This window comes from Aulostomus chinensis, chromosome 15 (genome assembly GCF_037954235.1).
Source record: "Aulostomus chinensis isolate RoL2024-O1b breed Wild chromosome 15, RoL_Achi_v1.0, whole genome shotgun sequence".
Classification (NCBI taxonomy): Eukaryota; Metazoa; Chordata; class Actinopteri; order Syngnathiformes; family Aulostomidae; genus Aulostomus; species Aulostomus chinensis.
Genome location: NC_141334.1, coordinates 18,151,032 through 18,168,256, shown reverse-complemented (window position 1 = coordinate 18,168,256; position 17,225 = coordinate 18,151,032). Strand labels below are relative to the sequence as shown.

General features: G+C 43.1%; 1 protein-coding gene across 9 annotated transcripts in view; it reads left to right on the top strand.

Moving 5' to 3' along the window:
- Positions 1-631: 631 nt before the first annotated feature.
- Positions 632-17,225, top strand: part of mtmr4 (myotubularin related protein 4) — a 42,699-nt gene continuing 26,105 nt past the window's right edge. Inside the window, exons 1-2 of one of the 9 annotated variants that reach the window (XM_086226756.1) lie at positions 632-727; positions 5,756-5,860. In XM_086226756.1, coding sequence (XP_086082882.1) covers positions 5,858-5,860 — 3 coding nt within the window. In that variant the 5' untranslated portion in view covers positions 632-727; positions 5,756-5,857. Of the gene's footprint in view, positions 728-993; positions 1,216-2,025; positions 2,122-2,177; positions 2,412-2,494; positions 2,843-2,934; positions 3,087-4,300; positions 4,493-5,755; positions 5,861-12,613; positions 12,793-17,225 lie in introns of those variants that run through there. The other 8 variants (XM_086226754.1, XM_086226762.1, XM_086226759.1 and 5 more) reach the window with 8 other exon arrangements.

Genomic DNA, 17,225 nt, shown 5'->3' with positions numbered 1-17,225 from the left:
AACCAATACATTTTTCGTCAAATAATCTTTTTCCTAATCTTCAATTTCGATATATTTAAATGATACGTCTTCGACATAAAAGTTCTTTATTTTATTTCAGTAAACTATAGCGTAACTATTTGTCATAACTTTTATTATAATTAGTATTATTCTAAGTCGATGAATCAGTAAGTAAGCAAATCAGTTCTGTAGCGTACTATGTCATCTTTCACAAAGTTAAACTGGTTAATCTGCATCAACTCGGTATTTGAATGTTGTTCACACGTTTACTCGACATACACCAAGTTGTCCTCAATTATTAATTAAGTCAATATTCAAAAGGTCTGCATTACATTCATGCTTTAAGTAGTTTGCAAAGAAACAAAAAGGAAACGCCCATTTCTCGTATTGTTCGGAGAACCTTAAAGGACCCGCTAGCTTGTGTGTGCCGGAGCACACGTACGGGACGAACAGCCTGCATGTCTGTATCCCGGTTGTGCCGCGCTGTGAATTTCTATTGGTGCGCTCTCCGAGGTTGGTGGCTCCTGATTGGCTCCGCTGTGGGTGTGTACAAGTCACTCGCTTGAGTATAATCAATTCTCATTGGCCAGTACGAATCCTGTAACACCATTGGTCCATATATCCCAGATACGTCTATTACTATTGGCTGGAGAGATTGTCATGTCACAGGAATGCGGAAGTCGTGCAGTGCTACTGAGTCACCGTTGTGTCAGCTGATTCTCTCTGAGTGAGTAACTCGATTTAAATTTACGAATGAAGTAACTTGTAAATGATATGGTGATCTGGGACATGTCGTCGGGCTGTCGGGCGTGTATTTCGGAACCTCAGGCCGGCTTGCCTCCTTTTTTTCAGCCAACCGAGCGAATTATACACTCCAGTTCCAGTAGTGTAGCCATCCGGTAGCTAGCACGATGCTAAGCTTTGCAAACACCGCACACACTCAGAGACACACACACGCATACTTTCGGTTTGTTAACGAGTCGCTTCCTTGCCCTGTATGTCAGCGTGTGGAAAGGCTGTCGTCAACTTTCACTTTCACCTTTACGTGTCTTTAAACTTTGTCCTGTTTCCACTCATTCACACACCTGTTGTGTTTAGCCGGTCTGAGCACCTGAGTGTGGGCGGTAGTGGAGCTGACAACATGTCTGTATTTATACGGTTGTTTTCGGTCAGAAGGCACCGATTTACTGGAAGTCACCGATGCGGGAAAAGAAGGTCTGTTTGCTGAAGTCATCTCATCATCATTACTGTCATGGCTCAGGACCTTTACTTGTGTAGCCTTTGCAGTTTTCTAGATACGTCCTAATAAAAAGAGAGCGATTAGTATGTCTCTAATTTGAAATCTTTTTAAAGCTACTTTTAAAAATGGTTTAATTTTTTCATCAAATCAATTGCATGATTCATCTATTTGCCTAGAAATGTGACAAATGGTTATAATAGCATGTTTAGACGGTTCTTATTAAGACGACGTTAAATGACGAGTGATTATTGATTAATCCGAATGTTGGTTTGCAAAATTAATTGACTTTAATCACAAAACTCGCACTCTTCAAACAGCGTGAAGGTGCAAGATTTTTTTTAAAGGTTAATTGTTTGTTAAAATACCATTTTTTATATTAAAAATTGTGTTTCTGACATGTCCTGTCTATAAATATTTCTTTACAGATTTAAGAAAATATTTCTTTTAGCAAAAATCACACCAGAACCATTTTGTTTGTTGAATATTTTTTGGGGGGGGGGCGAAAATACGTAAAAAAATAAAAACGCCCTCCAAAATCGTAAATCATGTCACATTTTAGGTGGTTATTCTTCAGTGTTGTAGTTGTGGCTTGTAGTTCTCAGGCAGGATTGTGAAACCAGCCTCACAGGGGACCTGGAGCCCTGCGGCCCTGTTGTCAGCAGGAGCTCCCGAGTTATTCGAGGGTGACGGGCACACCTCTTTGCCTTGCGCGACCGCAGGAGCCGCCCTTGTGGGATCTAGCTCAACTACACGTTTATTGCTTGATTGTTGTGCACAGGAGCAGCCATCATTAGAATAGAGGAGGGACCTGATTGGATTTGACACACAGTCGCAGGACCCTCGATCGTGGGGAATGTGTTCTTGGTACCTGGTGTGAAGAGGTACTGGACCGGTGACTAATGAACGTTTGAGTCGTCTGTCGTGGCTGGAGGGGTCATCAGGAGGTCGTAGTTCGAGATTCGTGTCTAATGGAGGCGCCGTTATTCCGGAAGGGACCCATCCCCGTGATCACAAAGACACTCAATCGAAGTTGCGTTTTTGGGCCCAAACACAGACAAACAGACAGCGCTGTAACTCTACGTAAACACGCGTCTGATCAACCCGGTCTAGTTTGGATAGTTGGACTGGAGTTGACCGGCGAGAATCGGCCGGTCCAGACCGGCCCTGACCGGTAAGTGTCACGTGTTTACCGATTCCTAACCGGTCACTCGCCACGGCGCGGGAATTCGACGGGAAGAGCAGCGGTTCGATGAACGGCGTGGCAAATCGAGCCAGACTTGATATCGTCACAGGAATGGCATCGTACATGCTGTTAAAACAACACACTGTGCACGATCCCGGTCACACACAGAACTGCCAAGGAGCCGACATACACACGCACTGTACGTGCATGTGACGTAGAGTGCATGCATGTGTTTCCATCACATGCACGCACTCTACGTGATGGAAACACATAAATTAAGAGAAAAGCAATAAAATCAGAAGAATCTGAGCAAGTTAACAAAACCGGCGGGCAGAAGGAGATCGTAGCTGCGACGAGGACCAGCGTGATCGGCGTGGTAGCCAGAACGAGGCCGGGTTGAGTCCCGTGGTAATTTGGAGGTCAGTGTGGAAGTTCGTCGCTGTGAGCCATGAGGATGTAAAGCTCGCAGTTAGTAAAACGTGTTGGGTCAAACATGTCGCGGGGACCAACAACGACAAACAAACCTAACCAGACACTTCAAACTCATCAGCCCAGTTTGAGGAAGCTAACGAAGGGAAAGCGGCTAAGGCCGGTCGGTAGAGAGCCAGCCGGCAGCCTCTCCTGCCTCTCCTGCATTCAGCGGCTTCAGTTCAATAAGTAAAGGTATTCAGACACACCTGGGTGTACTGCAACTCATGTGCGGTAGAAGTAGAACTTTTTAGCACTTAATTCATTCATTTGTTTATTTGAATAAGTGTTTAGGTAAGAAAAGATGCAGCAACTTTGCGCAATTTCAGGGGAACTATAAAAGTTACATTTTCTGTAATTATGAAAAATAACATTTCACACGGAAGGAAAGTTGATTTTGTTCTGTTTTTATATTCTGTCAAGTATAGTTCTCAAACAGACTCGTATTCGCCAAAAATCAGTTTGGGCAGGTCTCAAGAACGAAGAAATAAGTCCTTGACTGCTTACTTCCTGCAGTCTCCTTCAGAGTCACATGACTTGTTACTGTTAACATGCAAATGAAATTAGCCGTCTGTTTAAGATCATTTTAGTCGTTAACCCAGGTAAAACTAACAGAGCGATGTGGACTACATGTTTGTAAACAAGACGATGCTCAGCTCCAGTATTTTATTTATTTGTTTATTTATTTATTTATTTACAACCATTTCCAGTAAACTGTCTTTAGAATGAAGGAGGAGAATTCATGGAGGGACAAATGTGGCTACAGTTTCTAATTAGTCTGCGGTACATTCAGAAATGTTTCTCTTGACAAACAAAAACAATTAAAGTGGCACTGGCAGGCAGAAATTGATGAAGTGGTTTCTGTTGTGGAATGTAGAAATGGTGAATGGGATCATGTATTTTGGATTATACATTAGACAAAGTGCTCTCTCGCCCGGATTAATCTATAAAAATGTTCACTGGCCTCGGTGGAAAGAAAAGACCAAAACGCTTTTCACTTGACCATCATAACCAGAGTGGAGCCAGAGCAGTGGTTTGAGCTATAAATGATCACCACCACTTGTCAAAACATTGAAGTTTTTGTTTTTTTGTTTTTTTTAAAGAACACAAATTGGGTAGCTAACATTATGCAGGAGTGTGTACATTGTAGAAAGTTCTTTTTAACCAGTGCATTTTTTATTTTTGTAGGTTAATCCGAAACTACTTTGGTTCAGTTAGATTTGAATGAATTGTTGGAGCTTCGATGAGAGTAACCGCTGCAGTTAGCCTGCATGTGGTGATTTCCTTTCATGACCAGTCAGCCATTCTTCTCAGTACAATAAGAGCAGGTGGGTGAAATACCAGTCGGTGCCCTGTAGTAGGGCTTCCGTCACAGTGAGAAACCTGGCACTTGTAGAGTGGGCGGGAGAGAGTAGGCAGCGGAGACGGACGGAGGGAGGGAGGGAGGGAGGTGTGTCATGTTCTGGATTACAACCAGTGTGTGTTAAGGAGACGGAAACTAGTGCTGCTTTGTAAGGCACTGAGTCTTGATTCAACTTTTATGGGCAACTTTTATGCAAGTTTCAGACTTCTGTTTTCGGTGCGCTGATTGACCATCGCAGGTAAGAGAAGAGTGTATTGATTACGGAATCATGTGAGTTGAGAGGAGTGTTGGGTTTTTTTTTTTCTTTTCTTTTAATGGAGCTGTGTACATAAGGGGGTGTGTCTAGAGAAAAAAGTGTATGGAGGACATAAGTGCACAGTGGCAACTATTTAGTTGGCAGTTGTGTACTCGTACGACTTGTACTATTAGTGTGTTGAAGCTGCAGTAGGTTAGATCCATGCCATAACAAACTGAACACAGTGTCCATGTTTTGTCTGGCTGCCTGACTTTGTGTGTGTGTGTGTGTGTGTGTGTGTGTGTGTGTGTGTGTGTGTGTGTGTGTGTGTGTGTGTGTGTTTGAAGCACCGAGTGTCCTCCTCTCCCCTCTCACTTGGCTTGCACATGCACAGGAAGAGAAGGCAGTGCGACACTGGAGCATTTCCTACACTTATCAAGTGAAGTGTTAAACTTTTATCAGCCACTGTAGCAGCAGTCCCAGTGAAGGGCAAGTGGTTCTGTCATGCAGTTCCATGATCAGAACTACCAGCTCAGCCAGGTAACTTGCTGGCGTTTTGGTGTGGGGAGGAGTTGCGAATTTTGTCCACTTGAATTTTGGCTTGCAGGTATCTTTTCTGGCTTACAATCTGTCAAGGAATTTAGAGATTGCATTTCCTGTAAATCAGAACTCATTCCATCTGTTGTCCAGCTCCAAATTTTCCACACATGTACCAGCACGTCCTTCTTTAGCACTGGTTATGTTTGTATCACTAATTCTGGAGTCAGAAAGTTGTTGTTATTTAACGCTTCAAAATACCATATAATTGTGTGTGTATTTATTTATTTATTAATTGATTGATTAATTAATGGTCACTGCATTGTGGTCAGTGCCTGTACTCCAGTCTGTACGTTGTCAGTGAGTTTATGTGCCATCCATCATGCATGTGTGTGTCCAAGCAGCACATACTCACATTGTAGTATAGATTTTGTTTGTCCTTGGAATTCCTAAATTGCAGTTCACGTGCATATTAAAGCTGTGGTTGTGTATCGAAGGGTTAATTTTTTCTTTGTTTCAGTATGACATTTACATCTAAGCTTTTGGCCATTTTATGGTTTTAGCACCTGCTTTAATACACTCTCTGAACTTTAGACCAGGGAAGGGAAATGGAATCCAGCCCTGTTCAATCACATACACTCCTCAACCAGAAAACATACACACACACACACACACGTCTGATCATAGACACACCCCAAGACTGAGAGTAGGTGTTTTTTGTGTTGGCAGGAGCTTTTGCTGGCACAGCCGAGCCCAGCAGACGGGAGGAGAGCGAGGGATCTGAAGAGTGAAGATTGCCCAGACTGTCTGTCTACAGCACTGGCTGGCAGCATGGTGAGCCTATCACACACTACCGGGGAGGGCATTCTGTGTGTTTACACCTTCTCTGTTGTTTATTCCTGATGCTTATTAAAATAGGTGCTGCTTTGATCCACCTGCATGGTTTTGTACCATTAAATAACACACTGGGACTTTTTTTTCCCCTCTTGAACAGGAAATGGCAGAACACTTGCATACCGAAGCAAAGCGCAGGGTGTTGCAACATGTTCGGCAGCCGAATGTACTTCAGGCTTTAGCCACTTTATTAACTCAGCACACATGCTTGACGGGTGTAAATCATACATGTTATGTGAGGCAATGCAGCAGCTTCTAAATTCAGTCTGAGCTTCCATGTGTGATATATCATTCACTTCAGGAGTGAAAATCCCTTGCCTGCTCTTCTTTGAAAGAAATGCAGGGGAATTAATTTGTTTTGTTTGGATTGTGATAATCAGGATTAATTTCAGTCAGTGATAAACGTGGTGTCAATCAAAGGTTCAGTCAAGGTGATATCTCTCGTCACTGCAACAACATGCCTGGCCAGGGAATGTGCTGCTCTGGCTACTTCAGCAACTCCTAGTGGTTGAATCGGTGTCTGCAAAGAGTGAAAGCATCCACTTCCCCCTCTGGCTTTCACAGGGACTTTTGAAACACTATTTAAAATAAGTGAAAGTACCTTGTCCTCACCAGGGTCACAGATTTATTACACGGTTGGTTTCAATTGGAAACATGACAGCGCGTCAGTAGAATGCTGTGCAGTAGGTACCAGATGTTGCAGGTCTTTGATGTCCCTCCTCACCCCACGTCTCTGTTTGAAGCGCTCCCAGACCTGTTAAACTGTGACATTTAAACTCAATCATTGCTTCAGTGGTCACGAATTGGAACCTCTGATTAGTGACTAAAATGTGTCATGAAGTGCTTGCCTTGCAGATGAGTGGTGAAAGTGTCCGTGTTTCGCCACTATTTTGGACTGACATGTTAGACAAACGGGCAGCATACAGAAACTCATCAAGCAACCTCACGACGCCACATTTGACTCCAGACTTTCTTCTTGCTCATCTCATGTGTCCTTCTCTAGATATTCCGGGCTGGTTCCATTGACGTATTTAGTCCAAAAAAGCAGAACCAGTCGTGTAAAAATGCAAAACAAAACAAACAAAAAAAAAAACCACTGGAGTTTCCCTTCTTGGGCTTTTCTCCTCTTCGTAAGAGGAAGGAGTTTACCGTCACATCTGCTTTGATTGAGTCGCATCATTCACTTGAGTTAATAATATTTTTAATCATTTCCTTGAATCAGAGTCCCAGGCTCTGCATAGCGCCAAAGCTTCACATGCCGGGCGTCAGGGTGATCATTTCCTTCCTCCACCTCTCATATGAATGATAAAATGACTGTTTAGAACTGGAGTCAAATAAAGTGGGATATAGCATGCTGGGTGGGGTCGGCACTGCAGCCAACAGCCTGAATTTATACACAGATTTTTGCTTCACAGGATTCCAGAAGGGAAATATTGTCAACCTTGAAAGAGCTAATTCTGTGTCTGTGGATCATGTCACTCTGCCCTGCACCTCTCCTCAACTCCTTCCTTCCTCTTGGAACATTCTGCCCACTTTTTTTAAACATTTTTCAACATCTTGCATATGGCTGGAGAATCATTAGAGTTTTTATATGATGCATCATTTTGTTAAAATATTACTTGACATTTCTCTCAGCTCCACAATTCAAACCAGTTTTATACTCCACGGTAGGTAGGTAGGTAGGTAGGTAGGTAGGTAGATAGATAACTAGTCAGTTCATTTCATTAACGTAATGACTTGTCAACCAACTACTAGTCACCGTAGAAAAAGCGGTGGTCAGGCCAGTCTCAGCACGTGTCTGTGTCAGAAAATAGTGATCTGTCGGGGAATCTGCTGATCTCCCTCTGATGGATGCTACTGGCGACTCAGTCATGAAGCAAAACATGTAAATAAACATCTTCAAGAATGTAAATCTGACTGGTTACGATGATAGAGAGACAATAATGCCACTGCAAGCTGCTGCATGCACTTCTGGCAATGTCAGATTTGGCTGAACATGAAAGAAGCGGTGGTTTGTCGGATCATGCTGCATTCACGGGCCCGGGGGGTTGTAATTAAACTGAAGTGAAGCAAAATATGACTTTCAAGCTGCAAGACTATGTGTTTCACAGCTAAACTTAAATTTCACATGCGTCATTAGTATGAAACCTCTGATACAAAACCTTTAATGTTTAACTTAATTTGATATGTAGATTTTTCATATAACTTATAGAATGTTTTTTGTGGACTGCACTGGCAGGTTTTTAGGGCAGAGTCCTGAGTAAATAATGGCCCAGTGGTGAGTAGAAGCAGGGACTAGATCAGTCACTAACTCTTGTCGGAACTAAGGGGAACAACTTTAATGGGACAGAAATAGGAAGTGTAACAGGAGGATGTGTGTCTCGTGGTTTTGGTGAACGGGGTCTAGAGAATGCCACCATGGCGGGTTGCCCGGCTCTCAGCCTTTCATGGGACACACAATCAGGATCAGGGGTTAATTGATGGCAGGGCTGGTGAACAAATACTGTGGCAACCCAGGCGTGTAAATTAAGAACACCGACCTCCGCTGGTCAGGGGCGGGTCCAGCATCAGAGCTCAGTTTCCTACTGTTCTGAAAAGCATCTTTTCACCAAGCTCCTAGCTAAGTTTGTTGTGCTCAATGTGTATATGGTGGGGGGCTCTCTTGTACAGCAATGCAGATGTTTAGAATCTCATTTGGAGTACGTCCATCTTTAGAGATTTAAAACAAAGTTGTCTGATGTTTGACAGATGCAACATGAATTTGCAGTTGGTATTGGAATAATGAATTTGGCCACAGCTGATATTTCCATCTCCTCTCAGTTGTTGATCTAAGGTCCTGTTCTCTTGTGGGGTTGGAGGACATTTGTTCCACTGGTTTGTTCCACAGGTAATATGATCCTTTTAATCTGGTCTTGTGAAGCCATGTTTAATTACTTCCCAGCCCCCAGCTCTTTTTCCAAAACAAAACAGGAAGTATTGAGTTTAGACTGTTGTCCGCTCCTGCTGCTGCATTGTTAGCAGGATAATGCGAGCATGGAAAAGAAGACAATGGAGTTGTTTTACCCTGCCCTCAGTCCTTGCATGTACTGTAATGCTACCTTTTTAGGGACGAGCAATGGAAGCCAGCACCTTGCTGTGATGAGTTTGTTTTACTGCCTCATATGATGTCAGCTGCTTGCGCAAGGATTTTGAAATGGCAAGACATCAGACGCTCCCAGATAGGGTTCAGTCCAGGGTGCTGTTAATGATTTGACTTCAGCTCTCCATTAAAGAACTTTGACTTCGAGTTTGACTTTGCTCCGGTTCCTGAAGCCTAGCTGTCAGTGTCTGGTGCCCTGTTTCTTGTTTTCCAGTAAGAAACAAACCTAGAAAGACAGTGTATAACTGCAGGCCTCTGAGGCTAATGTAATTAACCCCCAAATTTAATTGGTTAATTTTTTAGCCCTTACTCCACCATATTTTGTCCAAACCATCTTTCTGGATTTTTGTGTCGTCTTGCTGATGGACAAACAAACCAACACACGTGGGTGAAAATGTAACCTCATCGGTTGGCAATGAGTTACTTGGGCTTGCACTGGTAGTGGAGCCCCTACATTTTAATGCTTTAATGTATAATAAAGTCACCACAGCCACCACCATACATGTACATATAGGGCCTGTACACTCACCTACCTGACAAATTTGTTGAAAAATGCATCAAGTGCCACAGTTATATTTTTTTGGTGTGTGGTTTCAATCATATAACATTTTGGAGTTTAAATATATTTTGTATCGTAAGTTAGGCTCCCTTGTCATCTCATTCATATCCTGCTTCCATAGCTGTGTGTCAACATGAAGGTTGACACCATGTTGGTGACACGCTGCCCTCCTTTCCTAAAATAAAACCGGAGACACAGGAGGCCAAATCTGGTGTTCACTTTTGTGGTTGGTCCTTGTGAGGCCAGGCAGCAGCAAGCAGAGAGGGGTAATTTGAGACCAACTTAGCGGCAACTAAACTACAATCATCATAAAGTCATGAAAAAGGTTTAGCTTAGTTGCTTTCAATATGTGAGTATGGAGGACAGGTAAACTGAATACGAGCATCGCGCTTTCAGAGGTTATCAGTCGGTTATTTTCAACCTAAAATAACACCACTTTCTGTTACACAGCAACACTGAAAGCGACATTATTTTTGGAGTGTTGATATGAGAAGTCCTTATCAAGGGGATTTTTACAGAATAAATAAACCTTCAATTCCCAGCATTACAAGAAAGAGTTGCAGGTGTTGCTGCGGACAAACAACAAAGGCCACATTTACCAAGAAGGCTGGGCTTTTATGTGAGGCGGGGAGCCGTGATGTTGGCTGTAACGCTTGAATTCACTTCTTCATTTCAGGGAAAATGAATATTGTAGGTCACAAGTTTTGCATGTGACATGAACAGAATTCTCTCCCACTTTGACCTTTTTAAAGAGCGGGCAGTTTAAGACAGGAATTAAGGTTTAGTAGCATTTATCTGATCTTATTATCCATTTGCATGTCTTGTATTGTTAACTAATCTAGATGTGAATAACCCTCGTGAGTGCAATATAATATATTACATTATATACCCTATAAAATTATCTCCAGGCTTGTTTTTGCAGACTCCCTCATAAAATCGAAAAGGGAAGAAAGATAAAGGATACAAAAATGCAACTTTGATTGACTTGTGATGCAGTCTCATCTAACTTGGCTCTCCACATTCCCAAACAAACTTAACACACGTTAAATATCTTGAAGGAGGCAATGACATCAGAGTGCACATTGACACGCTGGGTTAGTTTTACTGTCCCGTAAATGTCTCTCTGTGGTATGGTTTAATCCAGCAAAAATCTGAATTTGTACATCTTTGAATCCAAACAAACAAACAAACAGATAAATGATTAATCAGAGGGGATGCAATTAGAACTGGCAGTTTATGAATGCGTGAACTGAACATCTGCATTGTTAAACATCTGTATCCTGCTGCTTGCAGTCTCTTTATGAAATATATAAATCTCCTTTCACCTGTAAGGCTCTCTAGATTGAAGTGCTATGTATGTAGGGAAGTGAAAACTACATTTGTACTCCTTTGTAATGTTGCCGTTAGAGCTTCAGTGTTTTGTATATCAAATGTGCGACCTGCTGTGAATAATAACAATGTTTAGCACCAGTGACTTCATGAATATAGTCTACGTTAGCCTGGAGATGTCTAGTGGACTTTATTTCTGCCATTACCAACACTCTGCTGGCTGTAAAGCAGTCTTCTGTGTACCAAGGTTGGTTCCCCTTCCTCCCTGCAGATGGATATGATGTTGAACAGTCACTGATGAGGAGGAATGATTGGCAGCAGGTTCCTCTACCAAGCAGCTGAAACCATGTCCTTGCCCTTGAGTTCCACTCTCAGACCTTTGAAACTTCACTTAAACTGGTTTCAAATAGATGAAACTTAAATATTAACTGCAATTATCATGCCCCCCCCCCATGAAAATTAATCCAGTTATAATGAAACGCAGCAGCATTACAGCAACCCCACCCCCCAGTGAAGTTAATCCCATTTTGATGGTGATGCATTCAACATATGCTGCATGTATTCTGCGTGTTACATAATGTCGGGTCATACAGCTAAAGGCAAGTGGCTGTCACGACTGGCAGAGTGGAGGTTGGGGTAAGAAGGGAAAGGAGAGTGTGTGTGTGGGTGTGCGTCTGTCTGTCTGTCTATGTGTGTGTGTGTGTGTGTGTGTGTGTGTCTGTCTTCCAACTGTGTCCGTAACTGTTAAATGGGCCACTGCATATCCGTCCAATAACTTCCCCTGGTTGAAAAATGTTCAGGAAATGCACAGTTTTGGCCAACGATGTACAATACATGTGTCAAGGAGACACAAGGGGAGAGGAAGAGCTTGTGTAGAATGCTGTGTCACTGGTGATCTCCGCATAGACACCTCTCCTCAACACCCTCCCTCTTCTGTCCTCTGCCACGCATTTCCTTTCTTCTCCAGAATTACAGAGAAACGGTTTCAATAGTGTCCAACCGCTGCTTCCTCCAGGTTGTGTCTTTGTGTTCAGCCGATGTCCTTTGCCGATGGCTGCCTGCATGTGTGCTTGATTAAGAAACACAATATTCTGTAGCTGATGTCAGATGGTGCATGCATGGCAGCCGGAGCATCCTCTAGTTGCCGCCAGTACTCGTTGAGCTTTAGCACCTCGCTGCTGAGGGAGAGGCATATTTATGAAGAGATATCGGTGAAGGGTGAACAAGGAGGGAGAGGGGGAGGAGTGAGGGATGAGAGGGAGACAACGGGAAAAATGTGAGCATGTGAATGTGAGAGAGAGGGATGGAGATGCTCATACAGAGGGTGGAGCTTCACGGGCAGTTCCCTCTTGTCTTCCTTTCTCTTCAGCACGCTCTCCTCGCAGTTTTCTGTCTATCCATTCGCTTCGTACGTCTACAGCCGTTGCATCACTTTGCCCTCAACTCTGCTGATCAGGGGGACTGCTGCTCGTCTTTGTATCTTTATGGACTATCCTTCCTCTCTCAGCAGTGCAGCTGGGGCTGTCTTCAGACACCAACGTGCTCCCTTTCCCCTCTCTGGGAGCAGTGGGGTGGGGTGGGGTGGTTTCCTGAATGTGAGCTGGGACTGGCGAGTTGTACCGTAGCATTTCTTGGGAAGAGTAGGGGGGAGAGTGTTGGCAGGCAGAGGGGTTCAGAGTGGGAGAGGGGAGGAGAAGCTCCGGTAAGGAGAAGAATGGTAATGCCGGCTCCTCGTGCTCTGGTCGTGCTGCTGCTCCATCGGCTGCGTGTCATTCAGGCACAGCCCTGCGTAACCTCGACATGAGCCTTGCAGGAAGGGTGTCCTGCTCTATGCTCAACTGCTTTGTAAGTCCACAGGCTTTTATTGTGTTTTTTGTTTCGGAGTGTTTGTTGTGTGATGAGTGTGTATCCTAACTCCCTCCCTACCTCGCCTGTATTTGCCTGCCTTGCCTGCTACTTGGGGGGGGGGGGGGGGTTCATGGTGCTGGTGGACACACGTGAGCGCTGCAGTTATTGAGTAACCGATGCAACACACAAGTAATTGAATTATCTCAGTGTCTCCTCATGGGTGAGATGATGAAAAGCTACTTTTATTGCTGCCATTACTCAACTGGAAGGCTTTGAGGTGCCCTGGTGTTGATTGGCAGAGGGGAGAGTGAGGGGTTGTTAGGAGTAAGACGTGTTAATGTGTGTGCTGGCAAGAGCCAAGAGCACATTGTGCAGTCACTGTTGCAGACACAGAGTATGTTCTCTGCAGTGGAAGACCGTTTGGAGTGCTGGGATGTAGCCTGATGAAGGGCAATGACTGATATAGAACAGGTGTTTCTCTTAGTTTTCTATATTGAGACCGAGTGGTGAAAAGTTTGACGGTGTCACAACAATGGCATTTCATTAGCTGATGGATCACATATTGACCTCTGACCTTTAAGTCACATCCACAGAGCTCTATTTTCTACTAACTTTCAGCAAGTTGAAGTTTCAACTAAACAAAGTAATCTTTCACGTTAAATGCTTACAAAATTGTTTCCAAGCTTAAATTATTCAACGTGAGCTCAAACGTCATTGTTGGAACAATTGGTAAGAGTTATATTTTTCATTAATATTCAATCTGGAATAAGCAACTTAAACCATGTTGATATTTTCAATAACATTGTTAGATGTATTCAAAGCCTCCTCGTATTTGTTAAATTGCTCCTTTTTCATTTGTTCCTTCATAAAAAGTGTTGGTCTCAGAGTTATCAGGTAGATGGTTCCTCTCGTCCTTGTGACCAGACATGGCCAGGCATTATACTATTTATGATCCGTGGTTGGGCTGACTCGGCAGTTCTTATTCTGCGTCAGTCCTTGTATAATTTATTATCAGCGCCCTCTGTTGCTTAAGTGGATCAAAGGTCCGTCAATCTTTTAGCGAGGAGAGTGGCTGCAGCTTTGTGCGAAGTTTTCATCATCACCATTGATTGTTGTGATCCAGCTGCGAGGAGGAAAAACCATCTTCAGTTACCGTTGCAGTATATCATGTTTATCTGCCTCAGAACCAAATGGAACAATGAAAGCTTAATTAAATTGGTTAAGATTTTTCCGTGATTAAGATACTATTAGACCTGCTAGCTAAATGAATTAGGAGTACAAGCAAAGTCAAATGTTTGTGTGTGCTTGAGGCCCTTTACCTTGTAGTCCCTGATTGGTCCCTGTGGGGGGTCTGGAATCGGGGCTCTCCATTCAGCCTGACACCAGGGCTACAAGATGACGAAAAAATCGTTGTAAAATAGTTTTTTTTAAATAGCTTTGATCAGATTGTTGAATGGATCAGAGGGACCAGCCTGATAAACACGGATGTTGCTGATCACTGTTGGCACTGCTGCTTGTTCAAGTGTTTCAGCGCCAAGTGGTTAGTGGCAAAGCTCAACATGGCCGCCAAGTCCCAGACTAAGTCATCATATTTGATGTAAGTACATATAATACATGTTTGATCAGCCCTGACTAGTTATTGATAGTTTGACTGACTGGAGTTGCTCTGCAAGGGATGCAGAGAGATGAGTGAGATTTAGGAATTCGCTGATTTTCGGGCCAGGGAATCGGATGGACTTCAGTGTAACCGGCTGGTCAGTGCCACATGTTTTCCGATTCCTAACCGGTGTTTCCGATTCCTAACTGGTCACTTGTCAACGCTTGGAGATTCACCAAGAATGGCAGGGATTCTATTTTTGACAAACAGCGCATCAATCTGCAGATTGAGCCAGACTGGAAATCTCCACACTAATTACGCAGTATATCATGGCTGTATTTTTAAAATGAAACACCATGCGCAGGCTCCCGATTGCAGAAACAGACCTGAGAGGACACAAGATAAACATGTGCTCAAAATGCACATGACAGAACATATCAATTAAGAGGCAACGAAGAAATCGACAGAACCTGAGCATAAGTTCAATAAAGCTGGTGGGCAGCTGGAGATTGTAGCTTTGTTGAGGACCGACGTGATCGGCGTCATGGCCGTGTCCAGTGGAAACTAGGGGTTAGTCTGGATGTTCCTCACTGAGTAATGAAGACATAAAGCTGGAAGTTTGTAAAACATGTAGCAAACTGTCAGGGAGCCATAACAAACCTAATGGGACACTACAAACTCCATCAGGCCAGTTTGAGAAAGCTAACAAAGGGAAAGGCTGGTAGGTAGAGCTCAGAGGCGAGAGCCAGACCGTAGTCTCTCCTTCACTGGCTGTTGCATTCAACTGCTTTTGTTCAGTAAGCAAAAGATATTCAGACACAGTTGGATACACTGCAACTCTTTTTCAGAAGAGTTTTATTTGTTCCTTTTTGCAGTCGGAAAGCACTTTACATATTCATGTTTGTTTTTTTTTTTAGGGTTGTTACAGTAAGAAAAGACCCTGTAACCAAGTAACATTTGGAGGAAACTCTTAAGAGTAATATTTCTTTAACTATGAAGATAAGTTTCCATAGAAGAAAAGTTGATTTTTATATTTTTATTTTATGTCTTGTTATAAGAGTAGTTCTTGGACAGAAAATTGTAATTGGCAAAAATCGGCATCAGCAAGTCACACTAATACAAAAATCAGATATTGGAATCAGCCAAGAACAATGCAATCGGTGCATCTGTAGTGGGCTTATCTTGTGACAGTCAACGGACATGTTACAAAAGAGCCTTGCCCTGCAGCCTGGGCGAGGCAAAGCTCACATCCTTCCCTGCAAATGAACCACAGGATTAGTAGCTGACTGCAGGACCGTAACACCAGCGATGCCTTCTGTGTCCACGGTGGCTTGTAGCTACCAGTGTTGCTGCTCACTTGTTTAGCCATCCAGCCTCCAGAACTGTGGCACTTCCCTGGAGTCCAAGTCTTCGTCATAATGATTTAAAACAAAATCAGTTTCTCTTTAAGATTCATCAATGATGAAACAATCTAAGGTTGATGGATCTCAGTCATTATCGTTTGGTAGACTCATTTCCTTACATTTACAATAGTTCTCAAGGCCAACAAGGCCTGTTCTTCACTGGTTCCAAGTATCTTTGTGTTGAGCCAATTACAAATATGTATTTTAAAAGTCAGTGTATTAACTCGGGAATTGATCAAATCAAGAGAACTATTTGATTTTATTTAATGGTGCTTAACCAGAATTGCCCAAGTTTGCTTGATGAATAAAATAATTTAATAATAATAAAATAGACCAACTGGCCACATTTTCAAACACTGACCAACAGGCTGAAGTAGTCTAGTTTAAAACAAATGTGTAAAATAATAGGGTATCATTTGGGAGGCATCTCAAGTAGCAGTGGACATCCCTGGAGACTCTGCAGCTCCCCACAGCTTCATGGAACTGTCGTGAGTTTCAGATCAACTTTATCGCTGTGGTTGACGCTCACGGCTCCGAGAGTGTCATTCTCAGCCTCAGCCACAGCGGCAGCTGCTGCAAATCAAAAGTTCAAAAAATTAGACAAGCATTAGCAGTTCAAGAAGCCGACAATACCCTCAGGAGTTGATAGAGACCGAGAACAAACCCAGAGTTAAAGGAGCGCAAATAAATTCACATGGTGGACACAAACGTGATTCTGAAAGAGTCATAATGTTGCTTTGTGACTGCCGGATTTGTAAAAAGGGCTGTGTCAGTGATGTGTTAACAAATTGTTTTCACTACCCCCAGGTTACCAAAGGGATTGAATGGATGAGTATTATGAATACAGTGTTTACACGTACATGCCGCTGTGTGTGGAGTGTTACTGTAACTTGCTGTAGTTGTTTCTGCTCTCTTCTTGAGCCATTGTTTCTGTCTAGTCTCATCTCTTGGAGAGAAGCTCAGTGCGAGACTAAAGTTGGATGGATCATTTAGAACACTGTGGTCCATGAAATATTAATAGTGTCGAAGGAATGTGCAGAAAGAGAGGTGCATTGGAAAAGATTTGTCCTACTCTGCCATCTTTGATCTTGACCCATTACTTGGACTGCACTGCCTGACTCAACTCTCCAAGAGAAAAACATCTCTGTCTAGCTTCCGATTTCATTGTCACAGCTTCACATTTCCTCCTCAGCCTTATTCATAACACCTCATTTTCAATCATTCGTCACGTTTGATTTCAGCTAGACCCAAAGTGTGTCTGCCCTGTTTAATACATTTGAAGCAGCACTTAACTTTGACACACAACACGTACGTGTAGCATACAACCCATAGATGTTTGCTTCCCTCATATTCAGGAGGTAACTTGTGCATCTGGTAGTGATTCTCTAATCTGCACACCGTAGGACAAAGCCTCAACCAGATTAAGTAAA